This window comes from Drosophila erecta, unplaced genomic scaffold (assembly GCF_003286155.1).
Source record: "Drosophila erecta strain 14021-0224.00,06,07 unplaced genomic scaffold, DereRS2 tig00000218-arrow-arrow-pilon, whole genome shotgun sequence".
NCBI classification, from domain to species: Eukaryota; Metazoa; Arthropoda; class Insecta; order Diptera; family Drosophilidae; genus Drosophila; species Drosophila erecta.
The window spans coordinates 140,598-158,235 of record NW_020825212.1 but is presented as its reverse complement, the minus strand read 5'-3'; the positions used below and the strand labels follow the sequence as shown (position 1 = coordinate 158,235).

General features: G+C 49.0%; 2 protein-coding genes across 3 annotated transcripts; both read left to right on the top strand.

Annotated features, from left to right (window-relative positions):
• The first annotated feature begins 132 nt into the window (after positions 1-132).
• Positions 133-1,554, top strand: LOC6550958 (NAD-dependent protein deacylase Sirt4). Of its 2 annotated transcripts, XM_026982755.1 has the most exons (3): positions 141-406; positions 467-568; positions 639-1,554. In XM_026982755.1, exon 3 carries the CDS (start codon positions 707-709, stop codon positions 1,394-1,396), a length of 690 nt encoding a protein of 229 aa, XP_026838556.1. In that variant the 5' UTR covers positions 141-406; positions 467-568; positions 639-706; the 3' UTR covers positions 1,397-1,554. The 2 variants fall into 2 exon arrangements, with proteins under 2 accessions (XP_001976987.1, XP_026838556.1); XM_001976951.3 differs by lacking the exon at positions 467-568 and having other exon boundaries at positions 133-406; positions 639-1,548.
• Positions 1,555-3,385: 1,831 nt separating this feature from the next.
• On the top strand, positions 3,386-14,956 carry LOC6550929 (proton channel OtopLc). The gene is made up of 7 exons (XM_015155441.2): positions 3,386-3,607; positions 4,028-6,159; positions 9,701-10,489; positions 10,545-10,662; positions 10,731-10,827; positions 10,896-11,084; positions 11,146-14,956. The coding sequence occupies exons 2-7, from the start codon at positions 4,313-4,315 to the stop codon at positions 12,447-12,449; spliced, it is 4,344 nt and encodes a 1,447-aa protein (XP_015010927.2). The 5' UTR covers positions 3,386-3,607; positions 4,028-4,312; the 3' UTR covers positions 12,450-14,956.
• The last annotated feature ends 2,682 nt before the right edge of the window (positions 14,957-17,638 follow it).

Below are 17,638 nucleotides of genomic sequence, written 5' to 3'. Positions count from 1 at the left end.
TTCATGAAATCGATTTCATTACTTTTTGCTACAGCGGTAATAAAATATTTTAGTTATTGGGTAATCAAATGAACTTTTGTTCGATTCTAACTAATGGCGAATTCGAATTATATATTTGCATCACTTGCATTTTTCATGCCTATCGTTACTATCGATGTTGGCTCACCTCTAGTAACGTAACCGAAAAACAACTAAATAATACTTGTGATAATACATAACAAAACAATGCGTGTGGGCCAGTTGCTCCGCTTCCGGAGCACCACCTTGCGTAGCTCCACCGCCAGGCAGGAGTATGTGCCGCATCACAAGCCCGCCGTGGTGGACGACATCAAGCGGCTGGAGGACTTCCTCCTGTCCAAACCAAATGTTTTGGTTCTCACGGGCGCTGGCATCTCGACGGAATCGGGTGAGTTTCTTGATTTTCCTACTTTATTATGTTCTGAAAGCATTATCACAATTGTTTCAGATTGAGTTCAAAAAGTTGCCACATTATTCATTTATTTATATAATGCTAATTGCATTTAACCTGCTAACAGTGGATTGGCTTATAATTGGTTTCAAATTAATAGTATGCTTTAATGTATTATAATGGTAATGGTAATTTGGAATTCTCTAAAAAAAATTGAAATAAATTCCAGGCATTCCCGACTACCGTTCCGAGGGCGTGGGACTCTACGCCCGCTCCAATCACAAGCCCGTTCAGCACATGGAGTTCGTGAAGTCGGCGGCGGTGCGCAAGCGGTACTGGGCCAGGAACTTTGTAGGATGGCCCAAGTTTTCCGCCACACAGCCCAATGCCACGCACCACGCGCTGGCCAGATTCGAGCGGGAGGAGCGGGTCCAGGCCGTGGTCACCCAGAATGTGGACCGGCTGCACACGAAGGCGGGCAGCCGGAACGTTGTGGAGGTTCATGGCAGTGGGTATGTGGTCAAGTGCCTGTCCTGCGAATACCGGATCGATCGTCACGAGTTCCAGAGCATACTGGCGTCCCTCAATCCGGCCTTCAAAGATGCCCCCGACATGATTCGGCCCGATGGCGATGTGGAGATACCCCTGGAGTACATCGAGAACTTTCGGATACCCGAGTGCACGCAATGCGGCGGCGACTTAAAGCCGGAAATTGTCTTCTTCGGTGATTCTGTGCCACGGCCACGAGTGGATCAGATTGCCGGCATGGTGTACAATAGCGATGGCCTGCTGGTCCTCGGATCCAGTCTCCTGGTCTTCTCCGGCTACCGCGTCGTCCTGCAGACAAAGGACCTCAAGCTGCCGGTGGCCATTGTCAATATTGGCGAAACGCGCGCCGATCACCTGGCGGATATCAAGATCTCCGCCAAGTGCGGCGATGTGATACCCAAACTGTTTGACTTTCGGACCTCGAAAAGCGCCAGCTAATCCTCACAGTTGTTATATGTTTACCGCCCACTAAATTTGTAGTTATGGAGAGCTAGGCTTTCTATTTTAGCTAAAAAATAATTGTTAAAGATTAAAATTTGCAAATGGAATGTATTGACATAATGAGTGTCGTTGCAAATATTCCGGCGCCAATTTAATGTTCAAAAGGAGTTGGCAGTGCCGACGGACTTATCCTGATTTATTCCTGTGCCTTTGGCTCATTTTCGCGCAGGCTTCTCTGGAGCAAAACACAATGACACGCTTTCCGGGAAAAGGGTTCTCTCATCCCCCAAGTACACCCACGTCCATGTCCTCCAGTGGCTCTCTCAGTGTCCTGTGCGCTGAAATTCCAGCACATCCCAACAGGAAGCGGAAGCAGGAGCGCCGGGGAGAGCTGCGCACTTCCGCTCGCTCCCGTTGAATGTTTTTGTTTTTGCTCCGGGCCGCTGCTCTCTGTGCTCCACATAAATGAACCGCAATTGAGGCATCTCCCGCTCGCACACACAACACACATCGCACACACACATCACGCACACATTTACACAACCAGTGACACTTTTCACACGCTGTTCATTACCCCCTCCATTCCTGCTAGGAAAACAAACGTGTAGGCCCCGCACAATGGGTAAAATCGCATGCCTGGTAAGCAATAGTAATTTTTTTAGATATATGACAATTTTCTGTCAAAAATGGTCAAATTTGTATCCATATCTTTAAAAATAATAATCCAAAGATGGATTGTCATACCTCGTTGAGATCGTAATTAAATTTCCAATCGAATTGCATTCAAGGTTTGAGACATTAATTTTGACCCATTTTTTGCAATTTTTTTGATTCTGATTTTTTTGATTTTTCAAAAATGCAAAAAATTGGAAAAATTTGAATTTTTTTAATTCAACCATAAATTGATAGGGATCGTTAGAATTGGTAATTAGCTGTACAAAACAGTGATTCTTTTAGCAATCTGACCATTTTAAGCGAAGTTATGAAAAAAACCCCTTTTGTAAATATTGCAGTGTTTACCAAAACTCGTATTACTGATTTCCCGTTCCAAAATGGCCAGATTTTTATCTATATCTTTTAAAATAATAGTCCAAAGATGGATTGTCATACCTCGTTGAGATCGTAATTTAATTTCCAAACGAATTGCATTCAAGGTTTGAGACATTAATTTTGACCCATTTTTTGCAATTTTTTATGATTCTGATTTTTTTGATTTTTCAAAAATGCAAAAAATTGGAAAAATTTGAATTTTTTTAATTCAACCAAAAATTGATAGGGATCGTTAGAATTGGTAATTAGCTGTACAAAACAGTGATTCTTTTAGCAATCTGACCATTTTCAGCGAAGTTATGAAAAAAACCCATTTGTAAATATTGCAGTGTATCGTATCGTATTACTGATTTCCCGTTCCAAAATGGTCAGATTTGTATCCATATCTTTAAAAATAATAGTCCAAAGATGGATTGTCATACCTCGTTGAAGTCGTAATTGAATTTCCTATCACTGAAGAAACATGATTAGTGTCAAAAGTATGCTATAGGATTCGTAACCTACGCGTTACCATAAAAATGGATAAATATTCAGGAGTTTTTTTGGAAAACAGTATGTAGATACATATGCGCTATGAAAAGCGCATTTTCCACATGCATTACCCGTGGAAACTGGTGCTGGGGCCCACCTGTAAGTAGTTGCTGTACTTGCACTCCTTTCGACCGCCGCCACTTGACTTCCTACCCTACTTTAATCTGCGTCGCGGATTGCGGGATTCCGTTATGCCGTTATTCCGTTATGCTGTTATTTCGTTATTCCGTTATTCCGGGATTGGATGTGCACTCGAAACTGGAAACTTTTGCGAACAAAGGCAATTGGAATCCGGTCAAGTGCGTTGTAGTTGTAGTTGCAGGCGAAATGCCATTCGACAACCACCGTTAGCCGGCACCATTACGGGGCGCTCTCTCCACCGCTTTCTCTCTATATCTTACTCTCACGCTCTCGCTCTCGTTTGAGATGAAAACTCATTGCGATGTGGGTTCCGTTGCGAGTTGAAACTCGGTCTTCTTCATTCTAGAATTAAGTGCCGCCGCAGCAGGAGTCGCACAGCCAGTCGGCTAAGTAAATGTAAATCGAGCTCAAGTCCGTGCGTTCACCGAGCAGCCGGAACGGAACAATATACGGACGGAGTCCGAAACCGGAACACGAACCGTAACCGTTGGTGTTTTTTTTTCCTGTGTGCTAAAAGTTTTGCAGTGCCAAAAAATATGTTTGTTTTTTTGTTTGCCCAAATTTGAAGTGCGTTTATGGTTTATTGCGTTTGTGGAAGCAGTGGCTCATTTTGCTATTAACAGAAAACGGAAGATGGAAATCCCTATTCCCTTTTCTAATCCTTTTTTTACCCACCCCTTACTTCCCAGCTTCCCACTTCCTACTACGCACTTTCACACACTCACGCACTCTAATTGCGTAAATAGCCAAATGCGCAGCAAACTGCACTGCCACGCCCCTTCCAAAAACGCCCACTGCTCTGCAAAAACACAGAGAGAGAGTGAGAGCGAGTGAGTGGAAGGAGCAGGCAGAGAGAGCGGGATGCTGTGCGTATGCGTGTTTTTGACACTTCCTTGTGCATTTTAGGGATACACACAATGTGCGTGTGCTGTGAAATCAAGTGAAAGGCTAAAAACCATCAACTAACTAACTACAAAATATTGAAAAATCTAAAGAATAGAGCGAAAAACGCCAGGAAAACAAGATACGCACGCAGTTGAACGAAAGCCAACGCTAGAGGGCGCCACAGCAGGCGTGTGTGTGTGAAGGAATTTCCTGAAAGGACAATTGGAAAAGAGGAGTTGGGGAGGACAGAGAGAGAGGGAGAGAGAGCGAGCGCAAACAAAAGCGGAAGCCCCGTGTGCGAGCGAGATGGACAGCTCGCCGGATCTGTCGCTGAAATTGCGACGCGGTTCCAGCGATTCGCGGGATAACTTCTACATGGATTTCGCCCAGGGCATCGACTCCGATATCGAGGAGGTGGACAACACGGCCAACAATCAGGAGGCCGGCGAGGTTCCACCGCCGCCGCTGCCCACAGTTTCGCTGGCCGATGAGGTACTGCTCCTGGTGGCGCCACCGCCGCCGCCGCCCTGTTTACTGGGTCAGCCCCTGCCCACGCTAACGGAAACGGATGATATTCCGCCCACTCCCACACCGCCACCACAGCAGAAGGACGACGAGGGGGACGATGAGGAGGAGCGGGAGGAGCCCGATCCGGAACTGGATCAGGCAGCTCGAGCAGTCCCTTCGCCACCGGGCTCACCCATTAATTCAGTCCTGGAACTGGAGCTGATACCGCCACCGCCATTATCGCCCATGGATGATGCAGGCCTTCGCACCGATGACGATGGCGAAGGTGAGGAAACCGATGATGCAGAGGAGGTGGCGGCCATTCCGCCGCCACACGAAATGATGGACATAGAAAGCAATCCCGATGAGGAGGCGGTGGAGGAGCTGGCTTCCCAGGAGGACACCGCCAAGGAAGAAGATGAAGAGGAGGACGACGACAAGTCCACGCCACCGCCACCTCTGCCACCGCTTCCCTCAAATTTCTCCTATGTACAGGGTCACAATCTCGGTCAGGTGACCCCGCCCCTGACCAAGTCGCCATCCACCTCCCCCTCACCGCCGGTGACACCGCCACCCTGTCCGGAACTCAACATCAGCCGGATGGTATCGCCGCCTGCCCAGCACATCAGCCAGATACCACCGCTCACGCCCTCCGATGAGAGCGAGGGCGAGGCGGAGTCCCAGCCGAACTCACCGCCACCCAGACTGGAGGCGGAGCAGCCACCACCCGATATGGATCAACAGGAGCCCGAGGATCAGCCACCAGAGCCGGAAAACGAACCAGAGCCCGAACCCGAACCCGAACCTGTCAGCGGAGCTCGGGAGGACTATAGTCGTTCGCTGGACAACGAGGACGAGTCCACCACCATAACCACACCACCCAGCAACGGATACTCTGCCTCCTCCATCATAGCTCCGCCGCCCGAGCACTTTGCGGAACTGGACGAGGACAGGGTCTTCATTCCACCACCACCCTTGGAGCAGGAGCCCGAGGAGGAGGCGGAGGGGGAGGAGGAAGAGGAGGACGAGGAGCTGACCAAGGAGACGGACGAGATTTCCGTGGACAGGGAATCGCTGCAGGATCAGGGCGGCGACAGCATCAGTTCACCGCGGCCTGCCAGCATCTTGACTGGATCCATTTCCACATCCGTTGGCGGCGGCGCAGGAGGATCACCAAAGCCCGAGAGTCGCGGCCCAAGTCGCAGTGGCAGCCAGCGCTCGCAGCTGAGATCTGGATCCCAGCAGGGATCCATGGCAGGATCCCGCGGTGGCTCTCGCATTGGATCCCGCACCGGATCCGTGGCCTCCGCCCAGGCAGCAGGCGTTCTCTCGCCCCAGGCCTCGCTTAAGTCCCAGACATCCATTCGCTCGCAAGGACAGGCATGCGTCCGAAGTCCGGCCGGGTCCATCAAGTCCGGATCGCAGCGCGTGCAGAGTCCACAGGCCGGCGAGGGAGCTCCGGCGATGCCCTCGCCACCGCTGATGAGGAGTCCGCCGCCGGAGCTGGCCCGCCAGATGCACAGTCCGCCAAGGATCACGACGCCGCCGCGGGTCTGCAGTCCGCCGCTGGTCAGCAGCCCACCCAAGCTGGCCGAATCCGCTGCTGCTGCCGTGGGAGTCGCTGCCGCCGTCAAGGAGCAGATCGGGTGAGTTTTGGACCACACAAGTGGTCCACATAGCTTTATTATCTAATAACGATAATACCCAATGACAAGCCCGTTCCACCTGCTGACATGCTTTCGGAAAACTCAGTGCCCATAGATAGCGAAATCCATCTATTATGTTCTAAGCGTTAGTTCGATTATCGCATTACTCAGTGCTTTATTATCTAATTCATGAAGAGCTTAGATTTTCGCTCAAGATACGCGCAAGTTTTCGCCCAACTGGAGATGCAAATCTCATTGGGCCTCGGGCTAGAGAAACTTTTCGCTGGAGATGCCACGTATCTAACTGAACCATCACGTCTGGTTGTGGTTGCTGGAGCTCCTGGGGCACTCCATTAATTGCATAAGCGTCCACCCAATTTCATCCAACTACTTTGTCGTCAGCCTCCATTAGTCGCTGCTAATAGCTCAACGAAACTGTTTAACTTGTGTGCCATCCTGCCATCGTGTCAGTGCTCTACCTGGCCACTGCCCCACTCCTCCACCTCTCCACTTTTCCACTCCTTCACTGCCTCATTGCTCCACTCCCCCAATGCTTCATTGCTCCTCTCCTCCACTGCCTCATTGCTCCACTCCCCCACTGCTTCATTGCTCCACTTGGTCCTGCGGGGCGCTACTCCTGCCACGTAATGCGCCATCTGCATGCGCTTCGCTGCTTCGCTGCTCCGCTGCGGCGTTGTCTGCCTGCATCCTCCTCCGCATCGTATGCTCTCCACATTAATTAAGCAAACCGTTTCCAGAGCAACACCCCGACGAGTTTCACGCCGTAAACACGGGCGTAGACTGAGAGAAACGAGGACGAGCTTTAGTTACTTAGTTACTTAAGGGCTCAATACTTTAGTCTTTCAAAACTCAAATAGCGAATAGCTCAACTACTTAAATAGCAATTTCATTGAATGGGCGAACAGCGCAACAACTTTTCATTCGATTTTAGTTGTAGACTTTCGTATTTTCGCATTTCACGTGCAAGGACCACACGGCGTATGTGGCATTTGGAGTGCGTATACGCCCACATGGAGGTGGAACTGACTGTTGGCTACGCAGGGGAGGATTTTACAGGTGAGCACGAGCTGCTCGATTGGCCTGACATGCACAAATTGTTGCAGCACAAATAAGAAAGAGGGAGCATAAAAAACAGGCAAGGCAAACAACGTGCAGCAAGGCGGAGGTGAAAGGTGAAAAGGTGAAAAGGATGCCCGGGCAGGTTGTTGTCCTCGGCCATTGCCACGCCCATTATCATGGCGCCAAATGCAAGCGGCTCGCCAGCAAATTGCCCCCAAGCCACCGCAAAAGCACCGGGAGGCCACCGCAAAATGGGTCAATTGAAAGTTTGCTGTGGCATGTGCTCCGTGGCGACTTTTGTGTTGGCACTGCGGTTTTGTCCGACTGCAAGGAGCACCCAGTAATGGACATTTCCATGCCGACCAGCCACTCCGGAGCCCGGAGTCCGGAGCCGGGGTGAATGCATTCGCAGCCATGAATACTTGATGCCTTCCGCCTTTTGAGTCGTATAAAGTATCTGACTGACAGTCAAACGGATTGATGGCTTACCGATTGAATCCAACTATCCGATCCTCTCCGCTCGATCCAGCTAACTCTGGCTAACAGCAAATGCCAGTTTGTCCTTCCAGCCTGCATAATCCGCCGAAATCGCGTTACTTCCTTGTGGCTCCTGGTTGCGATTAAGCGTAACTCATGGAGTGGCACTTCGCCCAGTGTTTACTCCTGCTTTGACTTTGTGGCGCTGGCGGGCGACCTGGAAAAGCTGAATGCAAGCGTCATCCATTTATGCAACGTCGTGTCGGGTTAACAACCCCAAAAAAAGGAAAAAAGGAAAGAAAAAACAAAAAATACGAGGACACAACAGGACGTCATGAAGCACGCAACACGCTTTTTGAAATCAGATTACAAGTGCACTCGAGTGCACAATCCACACAATTGCAGCCGCTCCTCATGTTGCATGCACCACTGTCTCTGTCTCGCATTCGTGTTGATGGCTGTGACCTGATGTCAAGGTTATTCATAAGTCCCCCGAAATCCCCACCACATTTTTGCTGCTTCAGTGCACTCTGGAAAAAAACGTGCAAACATATTACTTCATTTTCAAAAGCTAACGGCTAGCAATTCCTATGAGAAATCGCATGGGAGCAGCTTGCAGCTGCCCCAAATTTGGCAAATTTTCTCTCCGTGCCTGCGGATTCGTGTGGCTCTTCAGCCAGATGTTATATAATGATGCGCGGCATTACTTTCGAGTGGCTTTGCGATTTGAAAGTGCAATGGGGTCTAAGCCTTGATTTGAATGCGAATAAATGATGCGTGCTCGGATCGGATCGGATGGGATCCGTTGGCTCTGTAGGCATGGGAAACGTGTGAAGCAGGATGTGGGCCCTCGAAAATTGGTACCCCCACGCCTCCCACTTGCTCTGCTTCTTTCCGCTTTCAGATTCACCTGTCATCCAACATGTGTCATGTGTCATATGCATGCCGCGTCGCCTTAATTAAACATCCCAATCACGTAGCGAGCACATTTCACATTTCCATTAGGCCAGCAAACATTCTGCCGCCAGCTAAAAAACCTGCACAAATCTCTATAATCTTGTATCGGCGCTACAGTGCGTGCCATTGTGTATGGCTTTGGATTTATGTGGATTTATAACGAAAGTTATGCACTTCGCCTGCGCTGGCTCACTGGACAAGCCAATATAATTCAAAGTCACAGTTCGAGCCAGCATAGCTTCATGTCGCGCACTGTACCAGTCGCACTTGTATCCCGATTTGTGCTGTGCCCACTAGACGGCGATTAGTTTCAATTGCCCGTGGCGAATGGTTGGGGACTTTTCATTAAGTTTCTGTTTCGAGTGGCCATTGTTCTTTTTTGTTCGCCGTTATTATTATTCGCCAGCTCTATGTGCTTATCTCGAGCTGAATCTGTAGCTGAATCTGAATCTGAATCTGCAGCTGAATCTGTATCTGTATCTGAATCTGAATCTGAAACTGGATCTGCTATCTGCTATCTGCTACCTACTATCTGTTATTAAGCGCAATTGGAGAGCATGCTGTGTCTGCCGGTGGGTGGAAGTGGACGGTGGGTGTTCCGGAAGGCCAGAGATTCCATCGGTGTGGCAGGCCAGCGTCTATAAATAGAGGGCCATCTTCTGCCAGGGTTTAAAGTTCAGCCGAAGGCTGGCGGCTGGACATCAAGTTCAATGTATTCGCGGCGGAAATGTCTGGCATCCGATACAATAAATCCCAGTAGCATGCACAAACACTCATGCAGCTACATATGGATATGTATATGGATGTATATATGATTTGGAGGGGGGACCATTATTTAATTAAGCCACTCCGCATGTATTTGTATCTGCAAAATCGGGTGCGGGCCCAATGCCCAGTCCACCGATTCAGTGAGTCCACGTCGGTCCGCCAATCCAGCCACGCATACCATATACACATTCGCCAATCGCTGATCGCTGATCCCACTAATGTCGGCCACATCCGGTTCATCTTCCACATCCATATCCAGCTCCAGCAGCTCCACCGCCGAACCGCTGGAGCCATCGAAGCCAGAGCCACTGAAGCCACCAATAGCCACCGTGAGCTATCAGGATGAACAGAAGCCACCAGCAGCTGCTGCCCCAGCAGCAACTACGGCGGTCACCAGCCAGCCGAGATCGCACTTCACGAGCAGCCACCATCACTACCACTTGCCGCACCAGTTCCAGCATCCGCACCACCAGAACCATCACACCCACAGTGTCCGGGTGCCCACGCCCACGGTGCCCAGTAGCTATGCCCCCCCACCGCCGCCACCCGACAGCGGGAGCAGCAGTTCGCCCGCGGACCGCCGCCGCCTGTTCATGGCAGGAGTGGCTCCTCCCATCGCCGCCGGCGCTGGCTCCCTGATGGCCATGCCAGCCGAGCCCGCGGTCGCCATATCACCGGGCAGGGTTTCGGCTCGCTCTGGCTCGCAGCACCACGTGACCATCGACGAGTCCAGTCTGCCCAGCCACAAGGGCAACATCCAGGAGACACCGGGACCCAGTGGCCTGATCATTGGCGGTGGGGATGGCGACGGCGATCGGGACATTGGAGGTGGCGGTGGCGGTGGCGCTGGCGGCGGGCCAGACAGCTCCGATCCCCCATCCTCGCCCGGCGGCAGCAGCTCACAGGTGGCCCTCAGCGGTAGCCAGGCGGACGGACAGCTGGCGCTGATGTACCACTCGCACCAGCTGACCAACTACCCAGTGCTGCCCGCCATCAAGCGCACGCACCGGCCATCCTTCGTCTATCCACCGATGCCGAGGGTCAAGGCGTGAGTAGATTCGACTGGCCATATTACTGGCAACTATATCACATATATTTTGCAGCGGCGATGCACTGGCCACTCTTTTCTCCGCACTCTACGGAAAACTATTGGTCGTCATGGGCATAGCATTTCCCATGGCCGAGGTTATATCAACCTACATTCCACCCTCTTTCTACGAGGTGAGCTCAATAAGCCCACTAATGGCCACATCCCGTCTCTAACACTTTCCATCTACCTTCCATCCTAGGTGTACTACTTGTACTTGTACATTGGCAGCATGATATTCCTGCTCTTCATGTACGCCACTTTGATATGGGGACGTCCCAAGTTGCCAGTTCCAATGGGTAAGTTCTTGACTACTTGTGTAACAATGAAAGTGGATTAGTCAGACGAGACCTTGTCCTCCGCACAGCAACTTCGCCGAATAAATCGGCAACAAAGGCGAGCGGTACGGACAGCATGGACGAGTCGGATACGGATAGCAACTCCATGCGGCATCGACTTCCGCCGCCGATTCCCGTGCGACGACCATCGCTTCTCTCGCCACTTGGACGGCGGGATGCCCACTACGGCAGCTTCTATCTGCGCATGGGCGCCGTGGGTGAGTGTTCACTGTACACCAACGTAATTCGAAATACTAATGTTGTCCCTTGGAATAATAGCCTTTGGAATCGGCAGCATGATCTATTCGGGCCTGGAGTTCGGGCAGTACTTCGAGCTCAATCCGGACACCAAGTGCCACAACGTGCTGCTGGCCCTGACCCCGGCCACCCGGATGGCCTTCATCTTCATCCAGATGTACTTCATCTTTCTGAACAACGAGCAGATCAAGGTGTATCGCTACAAGATCATCGCCCGCTTCGGCTTAATGCACATGATCGGCACGAACCTGGCCGTTTGGCTGAATGTCCTGATCCAGGAGACGAAGCACGAGATCTTGACGTTCTACAATCCGGAGAATCGCACGCTGAGGATTTCGCACAGGATACCGGGACACTCCAGAGGTCATGCCATAATCCAGCACGATCCGACGGCCCATCTGCGTGTGCCGCGCGGACTGAAGGGACCATACCAGATCTTTGAGTGCCGGCGGACGAACATCATCGGAACATTGGTGCAGGACGCCTCGCCGTTTCTGTTCCCCTGCACCATCGAGTACTCGCTGATCTGCGCGGCCATATTGTACGTGATGTGGCGCAGCATCTCCAGGCCACAGACTCCGACGCCCCAGCGCCCGGACATGATCAGCTCGCCGATGAAGCGGTCTCCGCACCACTATTCCGTGGACTGTGCCCGTGCCCACAAGGGCCTGTTCGTGGGCATACTCATCCTGGTGCTGACCATCATATCGCTGATCATCTTCTTTGTGCTGATCTCTCGGCCAGAGTTTGTGGCCATGGCCGTAACGGAGGTGACCATTTGCGAGCTGCTCATCTATGGCACGGCCACGATAGCCACTTTGGTGGGCATGATACAGATCCGACATCTGCAGTACGATGCCTACAGGAGTTTCTCGCTGGATGACATCCTACTGGTGGGCGCGCAGACCGGCTCGTTTCTGTACAACATCTTCACGGTCATCGCCGGGCACTTCACCCTGCGCAGCGATGACATGCTGGTGCCCATCAATGCCCTGGCCTCCATTGTGCAGACCGCCTGCCAGACCATGTTCATCTTGGATGCCAGCCGGCGGCAGGCGGTCAGTCCGGAGCACTTGCGCAAGAAGCCGGGCCGCGAGATCGTCACCTTCATGCTGGTCGTGAATCTGGCCATGTGGGCCATCAGTACGCTGGAGAAATCACGCGCCGAATCGCATCCCATACAGTTGAATTTCTACGGCCTGTGGGCATGGACGATCATCACGCACGTGTCGATGCCGCTGGCCATATTCTATCGATTCCATTCGACCGTCTGCCTGTGCGAGATCTGGAAGCGGGCCTACAAGCTGAAGCCCACGTATATGTGAGAATTCGCCCGCTCGCGCATCCAGAGCATTGCGCAGCAGCAGCAATTCTGCGAGGATCTCAAGACGAACCTGTCCTACTGCTACTGCTCCACTACGCTGGCTGGCGGCGAGCTGGAGACCGTCGAGGAGGTGGATAGCGGCGAGTGCAATTCGGCCGAGGATGCCGTCGCCGTCGGATCAGGGGGATCGCGAGGAGGAGCTGGAGGCGCCGAAGCGGAAGAGGCCGAAGCGGGAGAAGGGCAACAGGGCGGCGACAGCAGCTGTGGACTGAAGGTACCCATCCGGGCACTGTCGCCGCAATCCCTCAATGCGGAAAAGGCCTTCTGTCCGGTTTACGTGATCAATGGCGAATGAGTTTACGCGCACTTTGAGTTCATCGACGCGCTTAGCGGCCATGAGCTCAGCTTTGTCTAGGACTTGCATCTGCTGGACACCACAACACCACACCACCAACACCACCACCACCACCACATACCAATCCACCCACCAACGAAACCAAAAGCCATGCAAACTAGGCACCCATCTTCGAGAACCACCAAAAGCAACAGCATTTGACCAAGCGGATGCAAGCGCTGGGAGCCACAAACATATCCTAGAGATGCCAACATTGGGTAGACATGGGTCTCAAGCAATGGGAAATCAAAAACTTATGCACCAGCTATGGTAAATCAACTGGGCTAATCTTAGGACACACAGCAAGGATAAATCCATGTTGAAATCACAAGCAATGCCAGTAGGGCGTATACGCAATAAATGCAATCGCCCAATCAATCGTCACTAGTGCGTATACGCAATAACTTAAATGGTTTACTCACGTAATGTTCACTCGCTGATTTGCTCCAATAATGAAACGGAAAGGAAGTTGATTTGGGCATTAACCAGAAAAGGTTGTATGCGATGTGAAGGGCCGTATTTTGCGATATTTTTCGGGATCTCTGGCAGCAAAGTGAGCGCAATGAGTAGTGAGTAATTGTAGGCAAAACACGTATCCGTAGTTGACATTCATGTTTACCCCTCACAAACAGCCGCAAGTTCTACGCAACTATCAAGTTTAAATGTTGAACAAGATCGCAATCGAGAAACTGGACAACATTTTATATATTTATATATAGCAACTGACTGAGGATCAGCGAAACGGGTTGTGAACCAACCGCACTACGAGGTATGCCGCCAAACTAACGATCAACCAAATAGAGAGCACCATACCCAATATGTATAACCGAAAAACAGCGAGTTCTATCACAGATATTTACAAAAATAATTAATCGGCAACTGCAACTGCAAGCTGCAAAAGATATATTTCAGCAACTACAAGTTAGAAAACGGCAGAGAAAGGAGGATGGAAGGGAGAAGAAAGGAGAGGAAAGCAGAGGAAAGGAGAGGAAACCAGAAGAAAGGAGAGGAAAGCGAAGGAAAGCAGAAGAAGGGAGCAGAATCGGGATTGGAGAAGTCATTAACCCCACCAGAAATCGAGGAACCGCAAAAGTTATTAGACAACACTGTACTACATAGTAGACGGTTCACACAGCCTAGCACTTAAGGATATATACTCACATACAGGCATATGTAGAAGTTCGATCCGGATTGCTAAAGCCACACCCCCCGCCCCTTTCAGCACCCCACCCGTGGATTGTTTGTGCCCCTTGTTGAGGCCCTGATTTTTAGCATAGCATTTAACCGAATTTGTTAGATTGACTTGAATCCGAATAGGTTTGTTTTAATGTGATACGTTTGTGCTCGTTCCGATTCCAGTAGGACCACACCCATTTTCCCGAAACCAAGAACCCCACTTCAGTATTATGAAAGCTCAAAGAAAACCAAATTGTAGAAGGACAAATCAAGAGATTGCGAATAATTCCAATAAAATCACTTACTGTAAGACGCACAAATCTATTTAAGGTGGTATAAATATGTCTGTGTTTTTTTTTGTCTACCATAATGGTATAAGATACGTATATAGTTATAGACTCCACACACACACACACATACGATGCGATCTATGTTTTCAATGCCAAAGAGTTCATTACGCAGCCTATGTTGTAATTCTTGTTTCTGTTGAGTTCGAGTTTTTTGAATCTACTGACTCATCCATTGTATATTCAAAGTTATATGAATGCCAAAATCGAAATCGAAATCAAAACCAAAAACACGAACAAAAATCTTAAGGGAAAACAAACCAAATATATATATATATATACATATATATTAAATTAGTTATTTCAATTTTTATACTCGTACTAAATTTTTAACTAGAATTAACTGTAACTTTGTATGCATTTTCTTACATGTATTTATTGTACGCCGACTCGAAACACTGCTCGAAAAATCGCACGTTCAGCGAAAATCAAAATTGAAAATTGTATTGTATTTACAGCCGATTGTATTAGAATTTATTGCAACTAAGTAGTTATTGATGAGCGATCGAACTCATTAGAGGAACTCCTAATCCACGTAGAATCGAAGGACATTTTATGCGAAATTAATAAAACTCAATGAAAATCGGGGACAAAAATAAAACAAACTGAAATATTCAAGTTATACCCCGTCAACCACTATTTGTTCGTATTATTCAAGAAGAAAAATCAAAATAAACGTAATAATCGTAGTTGTGGGACTCACTTTTGAATGCGACTAAGAATATAGCTTTTAACTACTTCTGAACTTTTCAATTCTTGTGTATTTTCCTTTCGCTATTCTGTTTCAAATTTCGGTGGCTGTTTATTAAACAACAAACACCCAACTTTGCGCCTTCATTTCAACTATATCTCTGAATTTATTGACAAGTAACACATTTGTGGTTACGCATTGGATTGTTCAAATATTCCGTAGGAGTATTTGCTTTACTCGAATAGTAAGTAATTGCAATTTCCACATTCACCTCGTCTATTCTAGCCTCTTTTCCGAATAACCTACGATCCCTGTTCTAGAATCCAACTTCTATTCATTTCAAATCTTTTTCGAACAAAAAAAGAAGAAAATACTCAACCAATACAACTTGACTAAGCCTAGGAAAAGCAATTTGTATTAAGTGTTACAAGTATTTATACGTATTTACAATAATGGCTATGATGATAAAGTTAAAACACAAAGTAAAACTAGTCGTGAATGTTCTGTGTTCCCCCAAAACATAAATACACCATCAGCCCTGTACACCCGAATGAACTATATTGACTATAAAAGAGCAGTAAATATGCAATAAATATGAATAATAAATTGAAACGTAATTCGATTACTATGGCAAATGGCGTTGTTTTTCACACCGAATGTGGGTCATCGAGAGTCAAATAGTGTGCTGCGTACATGGATGCGTTAAGGAGTGCGCTTTTCGGTGCCCCAGGGTGGGGTTCTCAAGTGGTGGGGCTGCCTGGGGGGCGAGAACTTCTGGATGGTGCTCATTCTTGGGTTGGGGGATGGGCGCAGGTACAGATACAGATAGAGCTACAGCTACAGATACAGATACAGTTGGAGATACAGCTACAGATACAGATGGAGGCACAGATACAGATAGAGATGGAGATACACACTCGCAGTTCCATCTTGAAGCGCAGGCATGTATCCGCGAGTTGGTGGCACTGCTACTCCCCATTTTGCATCCCTTAGAGCAGGACGGACTATGGCATTCCCCAACACTCGCTCTCTCTCTCTCTCTCCCTCTCGGCTGGGAATCCTTTGTGGATGCTGTTTCCCCTGACTCGCACTGCAATCTGTGGATGCCATGTGCCAGGTCCTTGGGTATATACACGCACCAACTGGTTACCCGGGATTGGAACCACGCCCTGGCCAACCGAGCTGGCCGAAAACTAGGTTAGCACTCGAATACATAATTACAGGCGAAAGGAGAGTTTCGATACAGGAGAAAGGGTAAGGCGGCCATTCAATTTGCCTAGGGTGCGATGTATTAAAAAACGATTGCATCTGTTGGATATTCTACTTCCAACTAGGATACGCATGTTTTCATTCAAATTTCCAAGCCGGATTTGGTCCTAATTTAATTAACTTTCCGCCCTTGTGAACTTTTTGTTTATGCCTTTTTTCTGGGTATGTGAACTTATTGTTTATGCCTTTAATTTGCGGGGGTGTGCATGTTTTGGGATTTTGGTTGTATTTTTTGTTTGTTCTTTATGTGGGCACGCCTGCAATTCGATACAAATGCGAGCGGCCTACGTACATAAATGCACCCTGTTTGGCGGCAAAAGCTGAGGACCAGAGGTGAATGTCCTTTGGCAGGACTCGACGCATGCGCTGCTCCTGGCAAAGAGGCCAAAAGCAAGAGGAAACTCGCAGGGGAGCCGCCCAACCCAACTCAGCTTTTATGCATCTTTGGTGGCACGATTGTTGGCTCTGCGCCCACCCCGCGTCACACCTTTTTGGCCCATTAGCGTCTTTTGCTGCACATATGTATGTTTGTGTGTACATACGTACAAATGCACGGTGGGCCGCCCAGGGGAGTTCCCCCTCTCAGGCGATAATCTGATTACGCCGCTGGACACCAAGGAACACCCGGAAAAGTCCACTCCTCGAGGGGATCAGGGGTTGGTCGAAGTGCAGGTTTGCCCAATTCCCTAATTGCTTGGGAAAACATGAAGGGACTATTTACTCGGCCGATAATTAATTCCAATTCACGGCGATTTGATGGCTTCTGTTTGTGTTCCTTAGCCTCGCCAGTTTATATATGGGGCATATATGTAATATGCCCAAATAATGCTATAAAATGGCTTGATATCATATACTTCATATATGCACAGCGGCCACATTTGTTCATTTTTACACACTTTGCAGTGCATTTGGATGATGTATGGCCACTGCTCTCGTTGCTGGTTTAATTATTCAATCTGTCGCATAGGCATTTACATTTACTCACGTGCTTTAGCCACATTTCGCAGACATTTGGGCCATAATCATTTATTACTGTGCCTCGGTACTCGCCACTCTTGCCTTGCAGCGAATGGTGTGAAAGGGGAGGAAATGGCAGACATGGAGTACTGGTAGAAGTACACTGAAAAAAGGCGAACCGAGCATAGAAAAGTGGCCAAAAAACAGCCATTCTGGTGTTTTTTTATACCTCAAAAACTTTAGTAACTAAGCTAACACATACATATGTATATTCCTTTTTGTGCTAAGACTACGCACGCATTTCGTGCAGTGCACTGCATAGGCAGCAACAACAAACGGTATTGGAACGGAAGCAA

What these genes read in the sequence shown, in the direction of transcription:
- LOC6550958 (XM_001976951.3), top strand. Translation starts at nt 226, where the DNA reads ATGCGTGTGGGCCAGTTGCTCCGCTTCCGGAGCACCACCTTGCGTAGC. An exon ending in TGGCATCTCGACGGAATCGG is followed by an intron (nt 407 to 638) that starts GTGAGTTTCTTG and finishes AATAAATTCCAG; the next exon opens with GCATTCCCGACTACCGTTCC.
- LOC6550929 (XM_015155441.2), top strand. Translation starts at nt 4,313, where the DNA reads ATGGACAGCTCGCCGGATCTGTCGCTGAAATTGCGACGCGGTTCCAGC. An exon ending in CCGATGCCGAGGGTCAAGGC is followed by an intron (nt 10,490 to 10,544) that starts GTGAGTAGATTC and finishes TATATTTTGCAG; the next exon opens with CGGCGATGCACTGGCCACTC. An exon ending in CAAGTTGCCAGTTCCAATGG is followed by an intron (nt 10,828 to 10,895) that starts GTAAGTTCTTGA and finishes TCCTCCGCACAG; the next exon opens with CAACTTCGCCGAATAAATCG.